The following is a 24092-nucleotide window of genomic DNA, read 5'->3' as shown; positions in this document are numbered from 1 at the left end:
TTTATTGGGAAGTTCGGTTTAAATTTTTTAAAAAATATGTTAGTTCGGTTCGATTTCAGTTTTTAATATAAAACTTCGGTTAACCTAACAAGTTAAAATTTTATAAATAAATTAATATTATTAAATTTTCTAATAAAGTTTATAAGAATATTAATATTACAATTTCTAATAAAACTTATTACACAATAATACTATACTTAAAAATATTTTTTTAATAAATAAAATTTAAATTTATTTAATCCAATTTTTATATTGCACTTTTTTGTACTTAAAACTTGATTATTTTTAAATTTTTTTATGAAATTTCGGTTAATTATGTTATTGATCGAAAGTAATCGATTTTTTCGATTTAGTTTGTTAGGTTTTCGTAGTAAAGTTCGGTCGGTTCGATTTGTCGAAAAAAAAGTTCGGTTAATTCGATTTTAAAAAATTCGTTTCGATTTTAACTGTATTTATTACTGTCTAACACAGGATGAAGCCAACCCCAGGTACTTATGGGTAAGTGTTGATGGAGGGAACAAGAGCTGTGCCACCAAGATTTTACCTTTCTCATGGGAACGAATTACATGAGAGTTGTTAAATAGCTTTGTTCACATTATTTTTGCTTGCAAAATGCCATCTAATGTGTTTTCGTAGCACGATTTTTTTTCCACCATTCTAGAGATATTTAATTTCTTCATCTCATCTTCTCCAAATTTTATAGCGAAAAAATCGCAATCGTCGTGAGCTTCTAAGATGCTTCGAATCGAAGGTGTGTCCTCTCATCTTTCTTGTTTGTACATTTGTGATGTTGAATCTTTACATCCATACGTGTTTTTTTTCCCTATGTAACTCCTTTTGCTTTTTATGGCTTACATTTTCAATATTCGAAATCTGTTTACATTGCTGGGCCTTTGTTGGGAATCTCATTTGTTTTAGAACATGAATAATAATTTGGAACTCAACAATTTACAGTAATATTGGAAAATGGATATATGCTTATGTGCATATATTTATTCAACTACCAAAATCTATAACAATTTACAAATATTTTACAATTAATATTGGAAAATCAATTAGTGCTTATTATGAATAAATTTAATAATAGATTAAAATTGCAAAATAAAAATAAATACAAGTAATTAATTTTTTTTGACAAACTTAAGTATGGAGCAATTAGATAACTATTAAACCATCAAAATTCAATGGTTCTTTGCTCTTGTGCCACAATTATGCAGATTAATATACTTTTTCACTTCTTTTATTTATACATTGAAAATTTATTAAAAGAGACCAAATGAAATTATTTAATTATTTTCAAGATAATTAATTCTACGTGGGTATAAAATTAGATTTTAAGAGAAAAATTTAAAAAATATTTTAAAATAAGAAACATGAGATAGACCATGCTTGTAAGTTTGCTCAGGTTATCCACTCCATTAATGTATTTTGGCTTTAGTAGATATCTCATTGGACACTTTCACGGATGAGTCGATTCGTTCTATATTTAGAATGAAAAGTAATACATTTGAAATTAAAAAATAAGATTATTTCATGGATCAAGTTAGATAGGAAATCTATCTCACAAAATACGATCTACTAGAATTTTTGTGTTTTGACCTTGCGAGAAGTGGGTGCGAAGGAATATCGGGAGTCTACTATATGCACAAATTTGTCCAGCTTGTTAGATAGGCCAAAACGCATATACATATATACATAATACATATATCATAATGCTTTGCTTAGGGGTCACGTCTTGACAAAATGCACACTGCGCGTTGCCCTCTGCCATGCAATCAGAACCAAACCTAAGATTACGGGAAATTCTTCGTGGGAAAACGGGCCCATTCATTCCATGCCAAGAAGATATGGATGTTGGTAAAAGGAAGCTCCAAAAACTCTTGCTGGACTGATCTTTTAATTGAGTTATTAACATAAAATCGTAAATATAGATATGATTGACTTATATAAAAAATAAGAAGTTAGGTTGGCTAAACAATTAAGCTTCAATTTAGAAAAAAAAAAAACAGATTTTACTAAACAAAAAAAAAAAGTGAAAATTTGGCTATTAATTGGACTTGTAAGTTTTGAATTTATTTAGCTTAAGATACATTTGCTCGTCGTTTTGTCCTTCTGTTTGTTGGTTCGCGGAAATGTTTCATTTCTATCTCTCAGTGAGCTTTGCTATCCCATTTTACAAAAGGTGCTTGGCTATATATTTGACCAAAGACTGGTCCAAAAGCAAATGTTTTCTCACTTTTTAGTCCTTTCTTATTTTATTTCTCTGGCTTGTTGGCGTCTCTTTTCATTTTATTTTGCTACTCCGATAAATAATTTTGTGTACTTGTATTCAATTTTTATTTCGAATATGACCAAATTCAAAATTGGCTGGATGTGTCTCTGCTTGAGAACCAAAGGCAGGGTGCTTCAGTTTTAAAATCTATGCTAATTCCCTTTCACAAATGCTTTGTTCCCTCCCAAGAAGCATAAATTAATTTGCTTTAATTTAAAACAGAATCAAATAACACAAAGTCGACTGAGGCTACTTATGTTTCTTTAATATCCGTTAAATTCTTTTCTGATTGAGATAGATGATTGTTATAATTAGGTATCGAACCCCCGAAGAAATCGGATATTTTAAAAGTTTTTAATCGATTTGATTTTTTTTTTTTTTTGTTTGATAAAAGATGGAAGTGACATTTAGTATATGTACATGTTTGTCGTTGGGCAAGAATAAAAATAAAAAATGTGGAAGCTTGTGATCAAAGCACACATCCCTTTATGATCCTCTCTCTTCTCTTTATTTTTTTTTTCCCTTAGTTTTTCACTGCAAAACATTGAAGCAAAGCACATCTTCTTAAACATCCCCACGTAATGTTGGTTCCTTCTGTAAGTATTCCATCTTTTCTTAGCTTACAATTAAGAACCTTGCGTTCTTTTCCAATCTCTCGTTCACACTTACACACGCACACACATATATTGGATATTTTGTAATTTTCTGTACAGAAATTGCCATGAAAGTTTGGAATCTCTTCTTACTTAAGAAGTTAACGTAGGCCAATTTTCTGGAATTGATTTTTCTTGAATCTGTCATAAAACTACATTTCTTGATTCCCATACTAGACTTGGTGTGGTTTCTTTTAATCTTCTTGAAACATTGCCGTGGTTTAGGATTTGATTCTTGCTCTTCGACTTTGAGCATTATTCTCATTTTTTCGTTCTTCTGTTTGAAAATTTTCACTAATTGTGGAATTCCATTCCATTCAGATTAATCGAGGGATAGGAAAAAAGGTTAATCTTTAGGTGGTCTTCAATTCTTTCACACCATTTTGAACATCTGCTCCATTATACTCAACAACCCAAGTGATAATTTTCCTATTTGAGGGAATTCTTTATAGAGAAATTAGAAACACGAAAGGTAAATGAGTTTCTTAACATTTATAACAGGATCCACAAAAAGTACATGGCAACCAGCCATGACTACCGATACAACCACAGCAGCATACTGGCTAAATTGGAGGGTCACACTCTGTTCAATATGGCTTTTAATGTCTATTGTTTTTGCATCAATTCTTATCTCGAAATCCGAAGGTCGTCGCAAAACAGAAGAAACAAATGCACATAACCAACAAAAAGATTCACCTGGGGTGTTGTATGAAGATGAAGTGTGGAAGCCTTGTCTGACAAGTATTCATCCAGGCTGGCTACTTGGAGTCAGAATTTTGGCCTTCTTAGTGCTTCTGTTAATGCTGATACTGAATGTTGCTGTCGATGGAGGGGACATTTTTTACTTCTATACTCAGTAAGTTTGTTCTATTTCTTGGTTTGATTCTTGACTAATATAGTAGCTTATGGAAGTCGTCTTGATATTATTCGGGGATGGAACCAGAAAATTCGAATAAGGGAGTGACAATAGGTGTAGTATATATAAAATCTTCGGGGGGAAAAACTTGAATTTTTCGACAAAATCGAGGGAACGGGGAAGCAGCTACCGCATGTTCCTTCATTAATGGATTTACCTTTTCTATCATATTAACGTTTCACAAAATGTTTCCTTAACAGGTGGACGTTTACTCTTATTACCATTTACTTTGGGGTAAGTGTTCTCCTACAAACAAATCAAGAACCAATGCTTGTGTTTCTCCACTTCCTAATCATAATGACATGGTGTTGTAGCTCGGATCATTACTTTCGATTCACGGATGTTATCGATACAAATATGAAATCAACAGTGGTGATCGCTTTGATACTGAGCATGGATCGTACAGAACCTCCACAAATGAACATAATTCCAATGTCTTGAATGCTACAAAAGGCATGGAACTCAACGAAGAGCATCGTCACCGTAAAATCGCAGGTTTTTGGGGTTACCTATTTCAAATAATTTTTCAGGTAAATCTTGAAAGACACTGCTGCTATGTATATATACTTGAACATTCTTTGTATGAATGAAATGTTTATAATATTTCTCCCACTTCTGTGTTTGAAGATGAATGCAGGAGCTGTGATTCTAACAGATGTTGTGTTTTGGTTCATAATCGTTCCGTTTCTTACAATTAAAGATTACAATTTGAACTTTGTAAGAATTTATTCGATACAACTATTCCATATCTAAATCTATCTTCTGCTGGAAGTAAATGGTCTTTTTCTTCCTCTTATCTGAACAACATTCACATTTTTTTCAGTTGATTATAAACATGCACTCTATCAATGCTGTTTTTCTGATTGGTGACACTGCTTTGAATTGTTTGGTAAGTGAGAAATATGTTTTATTTATATGATAACAAAGACAAACCCAAAAATCTAATCGATAATTTCATTGTTGTCTGTATATTTTCAGCGATTTCCCTGGTTCCGAATCGGGTACTTTTTTCTCTGGACATCAGTCTTCGTTGTCTTCCAATGGATTGTCCATGCTTGCATCTCAATTTGGTAAACTTTATATACTTATATACCATCCATTTTTATTTTCGAGTAAATATATACCATCCATTTATTTGAATGAAAAAAGGTTTTATATATACATCATGCATGAATTTATAACAGGAAAGTTTTTTCTCCTGAAACAGGTGGCCTTATCCTTTTCTTGATCTGTCATCTCCATACTCACCATTATGGTATGTGGCACTTGCCTCACTCTTATCAAATCCAGTAAACTTAAGTAAATGAGCAGAAAATGTAATTTTATAGACAAAATTTTCAAAATAAACATGCGAATGACCAACCGAAAACCGGCCTCTCATATATTGATTTGCAGGTATTCAACTGTGGCGCTGATGCACATACCGTGCTACGGCATTTTCGTGTTGATAATGAAAGGAAAACACTTTTTGCTGTCAAAATGGTTTCCCCATTCTTATAGGTGCATGAAGTGATCCATGCTGATAAATTCAAACTCAAGTACATAGGCAAGATTTATCAGATATATATATAGGTACAAGTTTTGCACTCGAAGTGTACAAAATTTTTCGACATTGAGCTAAAGAAATGAGTGCAAATCAAAGATATATGTACATTTGGAGGGCAGCTGGGATGTGTAGCATATAAAAGAATTACTGCTGTGTGAAATTTGTAACTGTACTTGGTGCCAAGATAGAGTTTTCTCTAGCTTGAATGCCTCTGTTTACTTTCTCCAAACTAAAATATTAAATATTTGGATGGCAAAATATAAGTTTAATTAAAAAATATATCTGTTCCATCGCCAATGTTGGTTGAATCTCGTGCAATGGTGTTACAGATCTATTTACATAATATTTTTAACATAAAAAATAATATTTTTCATTAATTTGATCGAATCGAAGATTTGTTTCATAAAATTGATTGTGTTATATCTTATTGAAATTTTTGTGTCAATTATAAATAGTTAGAAGATGTACAAACAAAACATTTCAATATTTACAATTTTTACTGTATTATTAAGTTTGAGATATTTAAAATAACTAACTTTTAGTTAGGAGTGAGCATTCGGTAGGTTCGGTTACCGACCGAACCGAATTAACCATAACCGAATCGAACCGAAATATTTATCCATAACCGAACTGACCGAATTAATTTTCGTAACCGATGAAAATCGAACCGAATTAAAATCGGTTAATTCGGTCAATATATACAAGTGCATAAAAATATAAAATCACACACATCACAAATGTATAAGTTTTGTTCGAACACAATTAATACATATTATATCGATTTTAAAATATAAAATTTAAAAATATATAAAATTTGATAAATAATAAAAATTTATTAAATAATAATATTTATTATATCGGTTAATTCGGTTAACCGATTTCAAAATTTTGAAAACCGTAACCGAACCGAATTAACCGATATAATCGTATTTTTTTAATTTGAAAACCGAATTTCCGAAATAATCGAACCGAATTTCTGAATTGGCTCGGTTTGGTCGGTTAATTCGGTTTAACCGAAATTTTGCTAACTCCTACTTTTAGTGTCATGGTCTGTTTTAATAATTATATATATTAATAAAATGTTAAAACTTTAATGTAAGTCACATGTAGCTTAGTTGATATAATCTTTGTTTCCTAAACATAAAGTTATAAGTTCAATTCTTATTTTGATTTTTCTTCTATTTTTTTTTAATTTTTTAATTCACATGTCAAAATTGCAGTGTAGTCCCTCGCTATTTCTTATAATGACATTTTGATCTTCATTTAAATATAAACAAAATGAATTATAAAAAAATATTATAAAAACACGCAACACGTGCATCGGTGCACTAGTAACAAATTAAGGTTATGTCTATATTTTTAATTTTAAAATTTCCCTAAATGCTCAAAACACTCTTGTTCCAAATATAAATTACCTTGTCTTCTTAATGCTCCTTTATTGTCATCCATTGATCAGTTAGTAATGGTTGATAATTGATTATATATCGGTTTGGTTTTTATAAAAATAACTCGAATCAAACTAATTTTATTGGTTTTGTAAAAATACAACTCAAATTAAACTATTAAAAATTAAATTCAAATTTCGATTCGGATGTTTTTAACTATAATTTTTAAAATCAAAATTTTAATTATTTTTAAAAATATTTTAAAATTTCTAAACTAGTAAACATGTATTAAACTATTTTCACAATAATAGATGATAATAACTTTACAAATTTAGCATAACAAAATATAAATTCATAAAATAAAATTAAAAACTTCCTAGGTTTAATTTAGGGTTAAAATTAAAACTTTGTGGCCTCCGTCTTTCCAATATCAACCACCACCATGCCAGCCGAGAAGGGAAGCGGTCTGGAGGCGCTTCACCGGTTGAAGTCAATTGATCCGCCTCTCTATCTTACAGCATCTCCGGAGCTTTCCAAGACTGTTCGATTAGCCTCGCAGTATCTCATTACGCCTCTCAATCCCTTTGCTCCTAAATCTCCATTTACTCATCTATTGACCCAAGGATTCGACGCGGAGCAGATTTGGCAGCAAATTGATCTTCAATCTCAGCCCCTGATTTCCTCCCTCCGCCGCCAAGTCAGAAACTTAGAAACTTAGAGAAGAATCCACTAGAAATTGAAAAACAATTCAATTTGGATAAACGTAGTGAAAAGCAACAGGATAATGTGAGAAAGGGTACGAGAAATAAGGCAAGTGAAGATGTAGAAAGTGAAATACAGGATTTTGATGCTGACGATGATCAAGAGGAGGAGGAAGATGGTTATGAGAATGAGAATGACAATGACGACGACGACGGGGATGGAAATATGGAGAATGAAGAGATAAACAATGTGAATGGGGTGGAGATATGTTTTTGAAGATTAACGAATTGGAGGAGTACTTGGAGGAAGATGAGGCTAGAGAGTACGGCTTAAAGAAGGAGAAAAAGGGTAACAAGAGGAACCGAGTTGAATTGATGGATGCAAATGAGGATGAAGTAGATGAAGAGGTTGACGGTGGGGAGGATGCGGATGGAGGAGATGATGAAGAGGTAGGCGTTGTAGTAGGATGTATCTGGGAAATTTATGAGGATATTACCGATTGCTAAACGAACTTTTGTTGCCTACTTATATTGTTATGTGAGTATGTGACACGATTATACAGAAAGGGTCTTTGAGCTGATGTTTTTCTTTGTGTATGTGTTTTATCTCAGCTTGAACTTTTGGAGCTTGCCGATGATGATGACGTCGATTACGAGAACAAGATGGAAAATGCAAGGTGTGACTATCTTTTTCTCCATATTCTCGTACCCGCACGCCCTCTTTTCTCCTGGAATTTATGTGTGGACATCAAGGATGAATAATGATACAAATCAATAACTTGAAAAAAGAAAGCATTATAAAGGAATTAGATGGCTACTAATTGATTGTGATTCAAAACTTTTATGTAAGAACTTCTAGTTGTTTGACGGCATGTATTTGTGCGCAATGTGTAGTCATACTACGCAGCATGTAGACAAAGATTATTTTCACAGTTTTTCCTTAAAAATTTTGAATTTATGAGCTGCTCAACTGTTGAATTACAGTTGGTGAATAATTGGCCTGGAGGCTTGTTTAACTTATTCTTGTGTATACGAGAGAACTTGAAGGTGACATATCTCTCTGTTTGTTGACTTAGATATGAGAACTTTTTTGGTGGTAAAGGAGCTGGTCAGAAGAAAAGTTCTACACGCCATGGTGCTTTACAGGGCTCGGAAATGGGTGATGAAAATCGAGTAATCTGCGTTCTCTAAGTTTTTCTCTTTGTGTATGTGCATGTTTAAGATAGAAAAAGAAATTATTGATGTTCTGCAAACATCAATTTCTATCAATTCATGTTCTCATTCTTTTTTTTCCCTGTTCTGATGTGCTGCAGAAGAAACAAAATCTTTCTACAATTCTACCCATGAAAAAGAGCAAGATAATCTCCGTGCGAAGATTGAAAACATGGAGAAAGCGAACTTAGAACCCAAAACCTGGACAATGCAGGGAGAGGTAACAAAATCTATTTCTAAATAACTTTAGCTTATTGTTTCGGTTTGGTTTATGAGTTCTGTGGGGCCAGATCACTGCATCTAAAAGACCAAAAAATAGTGCGTTGGAAGTTGATCTAGATTTTGAGCACAATGTGAGACCTCTACCTGTAATCACAGAAGAGTTCACTGCGTCTCTTGAAGAAATGATTCAGAAGCGTGTCCTTTAGGTAAATTCAGTTTTATTTAGTGTCCGAAATTTCATGTTCTAATACGAATTTGGGGGTGCTGAGAGCGGCAGGTTTTTCCTTGTTTTTTTAAATCTCTCCTTGTATTAGTCCTGGTCAGTAAGATCTCTGTTGTTGAGAAGTCGTCGTGGTAAGGGGATCATACCTTCAGAAACCTAAAAGGCTTCTAACATTCACATATCCAACCTCCCAATAACATTTAGTCTGGAATCAAATGTATTTTCAGTCGAGGAGAGGCACATGGGTTTTCTTTTACTTGTCTACTTACAGGATGAAATGAGTGGTTACATTTTTGTGTCCTCAACACCACCTCATTAATATCCTTTTTCGAGCTGGGCTGGGATGGTGTTGTCTGCAACATGCTCTCATGTATTTACTTGTTCTTCATTTTCATGTCTTTCGGCGAAATGTTTTACCCATTCAATTTTGATAAAATGTTATAAATCACACTTTATATGTCACACTTATATTTGCTGTGATTTCTGAATAATAAGAGTTAATTTTGATCATGCTCTCTATTTCTGTTGTTTTGTCTTTTCATACTGAATGGACATTATTTCTGGTACAATATATAGGCCCGATTTGACGATGTGCAGAAGCCTCCTGATTACTCCACAATGCACCCAGGGAAAAAAGGGTACTGGTAATTGCCGACCTTTTTGTTATTATTGTTATCATTAAAGTTAATTTTATCCGAACTATACGAAATTTACATTTTAAAAAAAAATCAATTTTACACTTGCAGGATGAGAATAAGAGCACAAAGGGACTTGCTGAAGTTTATGAGGCGAGTGTTTTCATTTGCAAACTTGGCAACTTATCATTTTTTTTTTGCATGATTAATTTATTTTTCAATGTTAGAGAGATGTATTCTGATCTGTTCACTGCATGATTCCTTTTTTAATCCATATTTTACCAGAGTTTCTAAACAATCTTGCTCTTACTTTTATGTAGGATGAATAATATGCTCAGAAGACGGGTCTAGTGTCAGCGGCACTGTCATTTTTGGATGAACGAAAGAAAGAAGTGTGTCTTTAGTTTCTCCTATCTTGTTACCATTTGTTGCTCAATAATTTTTTTCACATTCATTGTATAACACAGTATTACAACTTGCTGCACCTTTGACTTGATGTAGTGGCTTCAAACTTTGTCATTTTGTCATTTTCCTTTTTGCTGCAGTATATGGATAAGTATTTCCCCTTCTTTCATCAAAGACTTGTACCTTTCCATGGTCTCAGGCAACTACGCTATTCAAGAAACTGTGCTTGAAGTTGGATGCTTTATCCCATTTCAATTTCACTCCCAAACCGGTACTCCTCCAGCATTCTACACCAAAATTTTTCCCATGTTTAAGCCTCTTTTTGAACATTGATTGTATTTAAATAATATGAACAGGTTATTGAGGATATGTCAATACAAGTAAATGTGCCTGCCCTTGCAATGGAAGAGGTGGATATTCTGTATTCAGATTATCCGTGTTTGCATTAATAGAAATATCCAGCAAATCACTTAGTAACATGTTTTGTGTTGCAGCTTGCTCCACTGGCAGTCTCTGATGCAGCTATGCTTGCTCCAGAAGAAGTGTTTACTGGCCAAAGGGGACGTTAAAGACGAAACAGAACTAACAAAGGCAGATAGGAAGAGGAGAAGAGCAATAAAAAAAAGATTTAAAGGTTAAACAGTGACTCGATTATCTCACTTGAGTTGATAGTGGACTCTATACAGTACACATAGTCCAATCTAATTAATCTCTTTATTTCGGAAAAAAAAAGTTGACCGTGTTCAATCTATAACAGCTAGATCAGCAAAACAGATGACCACGAAGGCACAGCAAAGCACATCTGTGAATCGAGATGATGGTATTTTCCTAATTATCATGATTAATTTTTACATATGTGTGTGTATGATTCTTGTGGAGCCTGTGATTAATACTCGTTGTCACTGCTGCTTCATTCGATGACAGGCAACGAAGATAAGTAAATGAGCTGTAGTATTTCTTGATGGAGTGGTTCGAAACCCTCCATATGCTATGGTTGCCTTAGACTTGAATATCATTCACTAGAGCATAGATAAACGACGAAAAATCGTGGGCAAGTAGAACAAAGCTTGAGATTTTGGTGACTCAGGGAGTGTGACGAAGGATGCAGGCGGTATATGCTGTGTTCACCAATGGCGATATTTGTCTTATACTCGACCACCATCCGCTCTACATGTTTATACTCTTGCTGCCATTTATGAATTTTGATGGGTAAATTCTTTTTATTTTTACTAACATTCCCTTGGAAATTTACCGATTGATACATTTAGTTTGAGAAGTTAATACTCTGGGATGAAAATACGCTGAGGGAAATTCTTAATGACGACGTCAAGTAATATAAAATGATATTTTCGCTATTTTTTTTAATTCTATTTTTCGTAACTTTAGTTTGTATTCGTTGAAATCTATGGTTCTTTATTTTGAATGTCGACAAACTTTCAAAGAACTCAACTTGAGTTCAAACAATAACCCATTTTGAGCTAGAAGAGAACGCGAGTACTAACCGGAGCTAACCTCCTGCTCTAATATATCTTTTCAATTTAAAATAAAATAACATCCAGAACAATCTCAAACAATCTCAATTCGATTGATATAAACTACTCATTTGCTCATCGATCATTCAATGCAAAAGCCATTAAGACTTGGGTTTGTTACTTTAAATCAATAGAGAGAATCATGATCATTTGGTATCCTTCTCATGCCAAAATCTTGTAATATTAAGGGTCACAATTGGATTAATCCTCTGCATTTGTATGATGAGCCAAGTCTTCAAAACGTCGTATAATAAATCTTAAATCAAAGAAATCAAGAATATCTGTTCATGGATAGGGACAAGCTGTTCGAGGACATACAAAATGTTCTCTATGAATCAAGCTTGGTGATTGGTCTTTATATCGGTGGAGCTTCTGCAATCTGCGCACTTGCAATGGCAGCAGATGTGGTCAACGGCCTCCGAAGCAAAAAGTTTTGGTTCCCATGTAGGTATTTCTCTCTTAATGCTGCTTCATTGACATTGTTAGCCGTGGCGATGAAGCTCCCTATGGATCTTACCACCGATATGTTCACCAACACGGATTGGCAAGGAAAGATCAGTAGCTTAATCTTTATGTCGACCGTTGTAGTGCACTTTATGCCATCTTTGGGGTCCATGAATGATAAAGAGATTCTAACAAATGTCATCGCTTTAGGGATTTTAGTGATCACCATCAATGCTAATGTGTGGATGCAACTTATAGCGCTAGAGAATTACGAGAATCGCCAATCAAGAACTGTTTTGCTAGTTGCCACGATTTTCTTGCTTGTTTCGCTTCTTGCATTAGTTTCTTCAGCTATAAAGGTTCCGACCACAAAACGGTTTGTCGAGTCAAAGTACCAGGAAATGCATAAAGTAGCTCTGAGGGAAGAGATATCAGTGAGGGCTGGAGAGACGCATGATGAACACAGAGGGCAGGTGAAGAAATACTGGTGATGGGGTAGAAACTGGCAGTCCCCAGTTCGTGGCGGCGCATTCTGTAGTGTCCATTGCTTCAATTGCAATATGTTTTCCGGCTGCCATAATATTGGTGAAAATGACTTTTTGGGATTTTTCCTTGAAAGCCATAAGAGGAAACTACCGGGACTCTACAATTTCATATGGAGGCTCCGTACGATTGATATATATTTTCCAGTTGTCTGGAATGTGTGTTGGCACATTGTCTGCTGCGGTGAAATGGTTCTTTTTTCTCCACACGAAGTGCTCAAAGAATACAGACAGAAGCTTCATTAAGAAATTGGAGATTGAAGCCTTTTGGATCCAGAGGCTAGTGGACTGGAGAGGTAGCTTGTCATCTTTACATATCCGACACTATTGGTGTGGAAAATGTCTACATGCTGCAAAAGTTGGGATTCTGGATTTCTGTATTGGTGTTTAGTTTTTTATCGTTCTATCCAGAAAAATAATTGTTTTTATTTCTGTAGAACTTCTGAGTATACTTTTATGGGGCTTAAAACACATAAAAAAATCAAAGACGCAGCATCCATCCCATGCTACTGCTTCAAATGATCACATGGAATCAGAATCAGGTCACGGCGCAGAGCAGGATCTCCAACGTTTTGTTATTCTACTTGACCGTGAGGAAAAGCTGTCAGAAGTAACCCTGAAGCACATCTGCGACCAAGCAGATAAGATTATTCAAACCGGTACAAGGAAGAAACCTAAGAACCTGAAAGAACTCCTAAAAAAAAGTGTCAACTTCAGGGGAGTAGGAACATTGGACCGATTTCAAAATCTACATTCTCAAGAACCACCCAGTTGCTGGACTCTAGCTGTGGTGACTCTGACAAGCATCGCCATTGGACTTCCCAACATTGAAAACCACAAAACTGAGCAGCTAAGTGTGAGAGAAGGTATGGCCCTCGCAAAACTTGTAGAGAAAACCCTGAATACAAATGAATTTGTGAATATCAGAAATGCTGCAGATGTTACTTGGGTAGGAGTCATACTATACAGAAAGTGGCAAGACATGAATCTACAGAGGAAATCCTGCGAATACAAAAACAACAAGGAGATCCTAAACGAGCTCTTCAACAAAGCTGAAAGGATTTTGAGTGTGTTCAACGCACAAGTGAATGAATTCGAGTTGGAAAATTCTCTTAACTGGCCAGTTGCGGTCGTAGCTGCTCATTCAATGTACAGAATCAGCATACTATTTTGCTCTCCTTTGAAGGAGAAAATGAGCAACCAGATGAGGAATTGTTCGAGCAATTATCCTCCATGATCGCAGATGTACTGGCAGCATGCCTCACCAATTTACCACGTGCTATAACAGCCAAGTATCACCGCAATGCCATTGAGAAAAGGGAGAAGAGCATGCACAAATCACTTCTCCTTCTTGGCCAAACAGAAGATATTGTTGAATTTCTCCAGCAATTTGAACGGCCTTCTCTGGATCCTGAGAAAGCTGTGTATATTGACGAGTGGCGAAATCTATTATTTCCACGACATGGTGAACATTCAGCCCCCTCGGTTTCAACTTCAAGGAATGAAACAGGGACAACTCCAGCGGCAAACTAAGAAATTTTAGTTTTATATTCGAGTCTTGAGTCCATGCTGCGCAGCTAATTCACTACCAACTTCTTTACCGCGGTAAACGATTCACATCATAATCATGAAGATCAGCTCACAATGTGCAAAACAATTCTGTAGTGGCACGTATGTATCTGTGACCATCTAAATAGCATTGTAGATGGATGGAATGATAAAGAATATTTGCACCAAACTTCCTGTCTTCTTCCCTGCAATTTTAAGTTATTGCCTTCTAAATTCTGTCACCAATAGGTGAACATAAATTGAATCAAACAAGAAAAAACAAACCTCATGGATTAGATCAGTTTTTAGTCTCTCATAATTTAGATGGATTTTAAAATCATCCAAACTGAAAAAATTGGTTAATTTTAACATTTATGTTAAAAAAATCAAACTGAAAAAGACCACCGCCCGCGGCATGTCTAAGTGAAAATTTGATGTCTTATTTATGGACATAGAAACCTCAAATTTATTTGATAAATTCCAAGGAGAAATCTTGCTAAAATAACACAGATATGTTATATTTTTTTATACAATGTCCAAAAATATATATCTCCGATCGAGAACAAAAAAAATAGATATCCCTTCATTATATTTTTGCATTTTCAATGTGATGTCTAACATACCTGCTAGAGTTTCTATGAATGATCAATTAAATACTTTACTGCTAAAACAGAAAATATTGTTCATTTGTTAGTGAAACTTGTTTTCGTGTGTTTTATGAAGGAAAAAATTTCTTAAAAGAGATGTTTGGAAGGAAACTTTATAAATTATGTGCGCTTTAATCTTCACATATGAGAATATATATATATATATATATATATATATATATATATATATATATATATATATATTTTATTGCATGAGATTATGTATAATTAAAGAATCAAGATTCCAGAAAATACCATGTACGTAAACTACACAAAATCAGTTAGTAAATTAACAATGTGAAGATTTGTTCGTTCGATCCAAGAATCCAAGTAAATAAGCAAATCAAGATCACACATGCATCATTTTGCTTCGAAACAAAACAAATATCGACACGAACAAAGGAAAAAACATCAAACGTGAGTGTTGGAAAATCTTGTAACCGCTGAACTGATTATATATAATCAAACAAGGATCGAAATATTACCTTCTTGAAGCGTGTTTGATCAAACCTTCAATGTTGGTTTTCTCTAAGAGACTATCAGTTGCAGTCAATTTGTACTCGATATTCACTAAAAATCTTATTTGAATTATGATGAAATAACTTCAAAGTTGATTAACTTTGGTTAATTCAAACAACATGAGACAAGTAAATATCGGATACAGATTGACCACAAACAACGGCCTGAATCTTTCTATTCCGGTGGCTTATAGACTTACGAAGTAAGCGGAGCCACGTCGCCACCAACACGGGATGGCCGTAGCACAAATGAAGCGAATGAGGAGGGAAAGGAAGAAGCCAAAACTATGAAAATAAACAAGAAAAGTTCGGCAAGAATTTCGCATAGAAATCATCTGATAATTTCGAGAGTTGATTATGGCTTCGGGATTGTTAAATCATGAAACGGTTAAATTAATAAATTAATAATAACTCAATACTCCAAATTAAAGTTTTAATTATTCAAAATTGAGTAGGTCTCTTATGAAACGATCTCACGAATCTTTATCTGTGAGACGGGTCAACTCTACCGATATTCACAATAAAAAGTAATACTCTTAGCATAAAAAATAATATTTTTTCATGGATGACCCAAATAAGATATCTGTCTCACAAATACGACCCGTGAGACCGTCTCACACAAGTTTTTCCCTTCAAAATTATACTACCAATATTACTAATATTTAATATTTTACTAAAAATACAATCACGTCTTAAATTTGATTTATCTATTTTAATTTACCTATACATAACCTTTACTTTAAAAATTCACTGGATCATAAATTATTATACTTGTTTGGGTGGAAAATTGAAGTGAATTACAAATCTATTTCCAAAAATATTGTGCAAATTTCAATTTTCAATAGTAAAAGAATATATAAAATGTGATTTAATCAGATTTATCTCTTGATTATAGTTGATCATAAAAAGTCGTGTTAGGGCACCCATATTGGGGTGTTATAATGTCCATTTAACACTCACTCTCTATTGTGAGTGGACATTACAGGAGAGAGAGGGGCGTCACGCTCTCCTTTTTTTAATTTTATCTTTTTTTATTTTTTAAATATTTTTTTCTAACGATTTCTTTAGGATTTTTTTATTATTTTTTAACTTTTTAAATTAAATGATTTAAATATTGTAAAATATATTTATTTAATATCAAATTTTTTAAAGATGATTGAGTTGACCGTGGAACCCATAAATAATGAGATTTAATGTTAAAATGAATGTGAGTGAAAGAGAGATGTTATTATAATAAGTATGTGGAAGTGGACCTCGCGATTTTTGATGAGTTGGTGAGTGTTACGGATGCCCTTATATCAAGAAACATGGGAAGCTATATAATCTACTAAAGATTCTAAAAGATTAGGAGACGGGAGCTTTCTAGATCTCATAAATTTATTCTTTGTATAGTGCAAAATTTTTTAGAACACCATATTAGCATAAAAGTTATTATGCTATAATATTCTAGAACATATCAAGTTTGGTACATGTAGAGAGAATAAAGCATATATTATTAAAATTAAAATTAATTTTATAAAAAAGGAAAAAATAAAATAATACTACCCCGATATTTCAAAATGTGAAGAAAAAAATTTGTTGTTTTCTTTTATTTTTGTTTATGTATATTTTAATGTATGTCATATGAGCCACATAAGAGGTATCAATGTCATATAAGTACTATCCGGAGGATTTAGTAGTTTAGAGCAAAAAAAGACCAAAACAAAAAAAAAACAAGTTATTTGATGAAAACCAAACTATGACAAGTTACTGGCTACAAAACTAAAATCCAAAATAGATCAATACTATCCGGCGAATTTAGTGATTTCGAGCAAAAAAAAGAAAAAGAAAAAACAAGTTATTTGGTAAAAAACAAATTTTGACAAGTTACTTGATTAAACACAAAATTGATCAATTTATAATACTGAAATTGTAATTTTCCCACGTTTGAAATTATTCTTTAAAATTTGAAGTACATGATTTGAGCCAATAAATGATACTATAATAAAAATAATTTCATATTTTGAAAAGTGATTAACAAGGAACAATTTCCCATACTTTTATGCAAACCAACATATACCAAACAAATACCATTCTGAGTATATTATATTCAGTGAATCTCAAAACAAAAATTCCAATAAAATTTTGTTAGAGCATTTATTGGAGCTATATATATATATATAGTTTTGATATGCTGTACACCTACCGTGCACACCTATGTGAGCACCGATGAAGTGTCACTTACCAATTGGATGTATATATATATATATGTTATGTCTGGAAGCCATCTCCGTTTCTTTTCATCTTCTGGAATATCAAGAGAGGTGAGAGGATCGAAGAGCCTTTCTTGTTTGTTCTCATCAATAGGTTTTCTTCAAGCTTTTATTTTTCCCTCTAAAAACCCTCGTTTCTCCCCAGTTAGAACACAAAGATTTTGTGCGTACTCCACAATGTTGATAAAAGTAGATATCAGACGAAGATTACGCAAGAATAAATGGAGTTCTGTACGAGGATTTCGAATACTTTACAGCATGATTTCGAATACTTTACAAGTTTTTTTTGCAAATATGATCTGCACCACAGCACCAGGATTTGCCGTCGTAAATATCGGATACAGATTGGCTACAAACGACGGCATGAATCTATCTATTATGGTGGCTTACAGATTCATCTTCGGTGCCGCTTTCGTTGCTTCTGTCGCATTTTTTGCCGAAATATTTGCATTATATGTTTTGTCTTTTAGAATTTTCTGATTTTTGAATGTCTACGTAATCGGGATAGTAGTCTGGGATTTTAATTTGTGATACAGATTCGGTTATGAATCAAATCTTTAAATAGTTCCCATTTATCTAAAATTGCCCTGGATTTTCTTTTGAATCTTTATGCATGCATACTTTTTCTTTAGCTTGGATTCTGTACTATAATTCCATAAAGAGTTTTGGTATTTTTTCTTCAAGAAAATTAAATTTTCAAAGGACGGGGTAAATCGCACGACACCAACCATGAAACACGGAGATATCGAGGGACGTGCAAAGATTGGCCTTCAGATAGATTCCAATAATTCAAAATACTGCAAAGATTGGCCTCCGGAGAAGATTCAGAGTGCCTCACCGTAAAATAAAAGGCAGCGGAGTTGACGGAGGTGCGTGAAGCAGATGATGCCCACTGGTTGATATAAAAATATCTAACGAACAAATATGGAATTGCAGTGTTTTTAAATAATTAAATATAATTAATTAAATTAAGTAATTAAATTCAATCTCTTATTATACTTTTTATTGCATTATTTATTTATTTTATTCACTTTTATTATATTTTTCACACAACATTAACCATCTTATCTAATCTTATTATATATAAATAAATCAATTTATATCTCGCATTATAAATGTAATTTTATTTAAAAACTAATTAATTGAACTAATCCGAGTACTTGTTGTCAATTATGGTTAATTGATTAAAATATATATTAAATTTTAAATTATTAATTTTGTTGAATCTACATTGATTTATTTAAATAATTTTATTTAATTTAGAAATATGTTCTATATTCACTGTCATATCAATATATACTCATATATTACTAAAAGAAATATGCTATATATATTATCTATATTATATTATAAAGATTACTTAATGGATCTCATCAATTGCCTTTGATCTCCAATATCATATAGAAATTTATATCCATAAATACAAAATAGAACAAATAATAGAAACTCAAGCATTAACTTTAAACAAAAAAAATTAAATTTAATCTAATCACGTTTAACATAAAATTTACTAAATGTATAATTATATTTTATATTCAAATTTAATCCATGTATGTGTATCGAATGCCGGATTTGCAAATTACAATTAAAATTATATGAGATTAGAACAATGGAAATTCATTAGTTTTAACAAAAAAAGGCATTGAATATGACATAAATTTTATAATTTATCCATTACTTTGTATTATCATATTAATAGATTTAGAAGTAAACTAATAAAATAACATATAATTTTTCTAGTATTACAATGTCAAATTTGGCAAAGATTGAATTCGTTGCGTTCGATATTAGGGGGAAAAAATTATATACAATTGACTCTCGATGTAGAAATGCATCTTAAATCATTGGGTCTAAATGAGACAATTAAAGAAAATTGTATCTCATCATCACAAAAAAAAAAGAAGCAAAAACTATGAAATTTTTGCGTCGACATCTTGATGAAAGATTAAAATGTGAATATCTCATTGAAAAAGATCTCATGGTTTTATGGAAATGATTAAATGAAATATTTGAACATATAAGGAAAGTTATACTTCCGACCGTCCTTGATTAATGAAATACGTTAAGATTCCAAGATCTTAAGAAAGTCAGTGATTACAACTCAGCAATGTATCGAATAATCTCACAATTAAAATTGTGTGGACATCAGGTTACTGAATCGGAAATGCTTGAAAAAATATTTTTCATTTTTCACGCATCAAATATAACTTTACAACAACAATATAGAGTGCGTGAATTTCCGATATTCTGAACTTATCGCATGTTTTCTTGTGGCGGAAAAGTGCAACGAGCTGCTAATGAGAATTCATCAAACCCTACCCACTAGATCAACAACATTTCCAGAAGTAAATATTGTAAGTAAAAATGAATTCAAACCTGGAAGCCAAAATCAAATTCGAAGAAAAGGTTTTGGTCGAGGTCGTGGTTCTGGACGTGGAAGTGGTCGTGGTCACGGCCGTTGTTTTGAAAACAATCGAGATAGTTACTTCTATAACTCATCTCAAAAGGGCGTCACGAACCACCTACTAAAAAGGTATCATGAGAACATGAGTATTAATGAAAATCACACAAAACGATTTGAAAGTTCTTGTTTTAGATGCGGCACTCTTGGTAGAGGTGGTATACCGTACCAAAAATACTAATATGAGGAAAATGATACCGTACGAAAGCATATATATATATATATCCATTATCTTGTAATTCAAAGGCCAGTGATTATCAATATTAAACAAATCCCTCAAGACAGTCAAATAGACCAGGAAAGATATATACAAAACAAATTCAGCAAAACAATAAACACCAACCGCAACATGTGTCTGAAGATCCAATATATCAATGAACACCAATAAACTTCAACCGCAACATGTGCGACTTCTTCATCCGCTATCTTTGCAACAATGTCTGAAGTCTTGTGATTTCTGAAGCCTGTCAGCTTATCAACAAGTCAAGTCTCATCATCCAATCATCTAGCTAGCTGTAAGGTAATAAGGTTAGGCTGCAGAGATAAGACTTCTCAACATTTTAAATTCTCAACTATGAGTCAAGTTGCTTCATTGAACTTTGATTTGAACTATTCCAACATGATGAGTCCAAATAGAAGTTAAATTTTTTATTTTGATACGGTACCGATATATATCGTTTTATACTAAAAAAATACCATATATTTTTTAAAAATTTAACTTTATTATTTAAAATATTATATATTTTTAAATTTATATATATTATTTCAGTATATACCGAAAATTTCAAATTCTATACCGTTATCGTATCGAATATTTCGGTATCTGTACCATACCATATCGAAATTTTGGTATACCAAAAATTTCGATAAATTTAGTATTTTTTGGTATGGTTACTTCGGTATACCGAAAATTTGGTATTTTTCTCCACCCTTAAGTCTCCAGGACATTGGTCTCGTATTTTTCAAGTCCCTGAGCATCTTTGTAAGGTCTATAAAGAATCAATAAAGGAAAAAAAAGAGACCAACTTCACTGAACACAGTGACCGTTTGAGTGATCAATATACTGGTGGAGTAGAAGTATAAAATATCTTATTTTTTATGTACTCATATGCTATGTTTTATTGTATAATTATGATATGTTTTATATTTTTCAATAAATTACATATGTATTGTTAATAATTTTTTTCATTGCATATTTTTTTTTGAAGTTCAAATATGGAAAATTCTAGGAAAAAAGCTAAGCATGGAGAAAATCCTACAGAAGTTTGCATACATGCTAGTGGTACAACACACACTATTCTCCGAGATAAAAGATACTTATTGGAACTAAAACCAACAAAAACAATGGTGAATACAATATCAGGTCCTGTAGACTTGATTAATGGTTGTTGTAAAGCACATTTTTTGTTACCTAATTGTAAAATTTCTTATAAATGATGCTTTGTATTCACCACAATAAAAAAAATTGTTGAGTTTTAATGACATATATTCTCATGGGCATGATACTCAAACAATAAATGAAGGAAATGAGAAATATATGTGTCTTACCACATATAAATCAGGAAATAATTATATAGTTGAAAAACTATCAATGCTCCCTACTGGAATGAATTATACACATATAAGTCCAATTGAATCAAACATGATAGTTGATTCTATAACTGACATGATCGATTAAGACATCATGGTTCAACAATGATGCGAAGAATTATAGAAAATACCAGTGTTCTAAAAAGCCTGAAAGCTCCGCTTAAGCGCGCTTAAGCTTGAAGCTCGACAAAAACGCCTCGCTTCGGAGAAAAGCGAAAAAATGCGGTTAAACTGTAGTTTGACAGAATTAAGTGTAATTAAGGCGTTTAATTAAGTGTGCTTAAGCACAATTAATCGCATCTATTTATTTTTAATTTTTTTTATTTTGAAGGTAGGTCTTTTTATTTTAAAATAATAAATTAAGCTTATAATTTAGATGTTTATTTTTAAATTTTATTTATGATTAAGCATGTCTGATAATGATTTGACAAATATTTAGCATTTTTTAATATGGTCTAGTTGCAAAACAAATAAAGATTGAAATTTTGATATTTTTATGTTTTTATAAATATGAGAATTAATGCATTAAACTTAAATTTATCATATTTATGTATTTTTTTTATCTATTTATTGGTTTGCGATAATTATAATTACACTAAAAATAAAAAACGCTTTTTCACGCTTAAGCCTGTGCTAATCTCGCTTAAGCTTGAAAAGCTTGGAGCTCGACATCCGCGCTTCGGGGCGCTTCACGCTTTTTAGAACCTTGGAAAATACACATGATCATCTGCTGAAAGACCAAAAAATCTTGCAAAATAATAAGTTTCAATGTAAAGCATCTTTTCTTGGAAAACTTATTATAAGACAATCACCAGCTAAAATCCAAACCGAATCACCCATGTTTCTTGAACGTATTCAGGGTGATATTTGTGGGTCAATTCATCCACCATGTGGACTATTTATATATTTTATGGTATCGTATTTATATATTTTATGGTATCAATCGATGCCTCCAACAGATAATCACATGTATGTTTATTATCAACTCGGAATGTGGCATTTGCAAGATTACTTGCTCAAATAATAAAATTGCGGAATCAATTTTCCGATTATACAATCAAGAAAATTAGACTTGATAATGCTGGTGAATTTACTTCTCATACTTCAATGATTATTGTATGTCAGTGAGAATCACTGTTGAGCATCATGATGCTCATGTACATACACAAAATGGATTAGTTGAATCATTGATTAAACGTCTACAACTGATTTCTAGACCAGTGTTTATGAAAACAAAACTCCCTCTTTCTATATGGGGACATGCAATTTTATATGCTGCTGCATTAATTCGCATCAGACCAAGTGCATATCATAAATACTCCCCATTGCAGCTTGCATTTGGTAAAGAACAACACATTTCTCATCTGAAATTTTTTGATGTATGGTATATGTGCCTTTTGCACCGCCTCAACGAATAAAAATGAGACCTCAAATAAAGATCGGAATTTATATCGGTTATGATAGCCCATCAATCATTCGATATGTTGAGCCTCAGAAAGGCGACGTGTTTACAATACGTTTTGCTGATTATCATTTTAATGAGAAAATCTTCTCAATGTTAGGGGGATAAAAAAAACATATCGAAAAGAAAATTATGTGATATGCATCATCATTGTTACATCTGGATCCAAGAACTAAACAATGTGAAAAAGATGTACAGCAAATTGTGCACTTGCAAAGAATAGCAAATCAAATACCATATGCATTTGCATACACAAAAAGGGTAACTAAATCACATATACATGCTGTAAATGCCTCCGCTAGAATTCAAATCCAAAGAAACAAATTGAAGACACTCATGATGTCATAAAAAATTGAAGCATGGAAGGTCAATCGGTTCCAAGAATAAAAATCTTCGCAAAAGAAAATGCATAGAGAAACACGATGATTGCAAAATAGAGAATGATATTCCGGCAGAAACACATGATGATGAAAATGTTCTGTTAAAATCACAAATCTCTATCAATTATATTAATATTGGAAAAATATGTAATCAAAAAGATATAAAAGAAATTGATGATATATTTTCTTATAATATGACATTTGACATCATAAATGACAATGAAGATAATGAACCAAAATCTTTTGGTGAATGAAAAAATCGACAAGACTAGATAAAATAGAAAGACGCCATCCAGGTTGAATTGGATTCGCTAAATAAACGTAACGTATTAGTCCTTACAACTTAATGTGTAAAACCTGTTGGGTACAAATGGATTTTTATTCGAAAGCGAAATGAGAAAAATGAAATAGTAACATATAAAGCTCGATTTGTTGCACAAGGATTTTCTCAAAGGCCTAGAATTGATTATGAAGAAACGTATTCTCCCGTTATGGATGCAATTACGTTTCAGTATTTGATTAGTTCGACGATATCTGAAAAGTACT

General features: G+C 32.5%; 3 protein-coding genes and 1 pseudogene across 7 annotated transcripts; all 4 read left to right on the top strand.

Annotated features, from left to right (window-relative positions):
• Positions 1-611: 611 nt before the first annotated feature.
• On the top strand, positions 612-5649 carry LOC142539038 (uncharacterized). 5 transcript variants are annotated; one of them, XM_075644330.1, is made up of 10 exons: positions 623-751; positions 1726-1857; positions 3427-3781; positions 4042-4075; positions 4156-4371; positions 4469-4558; positions 4665-4730; positions 4820-4911; positions 5049-5096; positions 5237-5649. In XM_075644330.1, the coding sequence occupies exons 2-10, from the start codon at positions 1770-1772 to the stop codon at positions 5352-5354; spliced, it is 1107 nt and encodes a 368-aa protein (XP_075500445.1). In that variant the 5' UTR covers positions 623-751; positions 1726-1769; the 3' UTR covers positions 5355-5649. The 5 variants fall into 5 exon arrangements, with proteins under 5 accessions (XP_075500448.1, XP_075500445.1, XP_075500449.1 ...); XM_075644333.1 differs by lacking the exon at positions 1726-1857 and having other exon boundaries at positions 612-751; XM_075644334.1 differs by lacking the exons at positions 623-751; positions 1726-1857 and adding an exon at positions 2646-2868 and having other exon boundaries at positions 5237-5648.
• A 1498-nt stretch (positions 5650-7147) lies between these two features.
• LOC142540834 (M phase phosphoprotein 10-like) lies at positions 7148-11525 on the top strand (annotated as a pseudogene).
• On the top strand, positions 11096-14147 carry LOC142540832 (uncharacterized). Its single transcript, XM_075647248.1, has 2 exons — positions 11096-11225; positions 11678-14147. The coding sequence occupies exon 2, from the start codon at positions 11990-11992 to the stop codon at positions 12635-12637; it is 648 nt and encodes a 215-aa protein (XP_075503363.1). The 5' UTR covers positions 11096-11225; positions 11678-11989; the 3' UTR covers positions 12638-14147.
• On the top strand, positions 12846-14221 carry LOC142538515 (uncharacterized). Its single transcript, XM_075643828.1, has 3 exons — positions 12846-12984; positions 13126-13772; positions 13844-14221. Exons 1-3 carry the CDS (start codon positions 12846-12848, stop codon positions 14219-14221), a joined length of 1164 nt encoding a protein of 387 aa, XP_075499943.1.
• Positions 14222-24092: the final 9871 nt, after the last annotated feature.

The sequence above is a fragment of the Primulina tabacum genome, chromosome 3, assembly GCF_025594145.1.
Source record: "Primulina tabacum isolate GXHZ01 chromosome 3, ASM2559414v2, whole genome shotgun sequence".
Lineage (NCBI taxonomy): Eukaryota > Viridiplantae > Streptophyta > Magnoliopsida > Lamiales > Gesneriaceae > Primulina > Primulina tabacum.
Note: the sequence above shows the minus strand (reverse complement) of the source record. Positions and strands in the feature narration are given on the sequence as shown.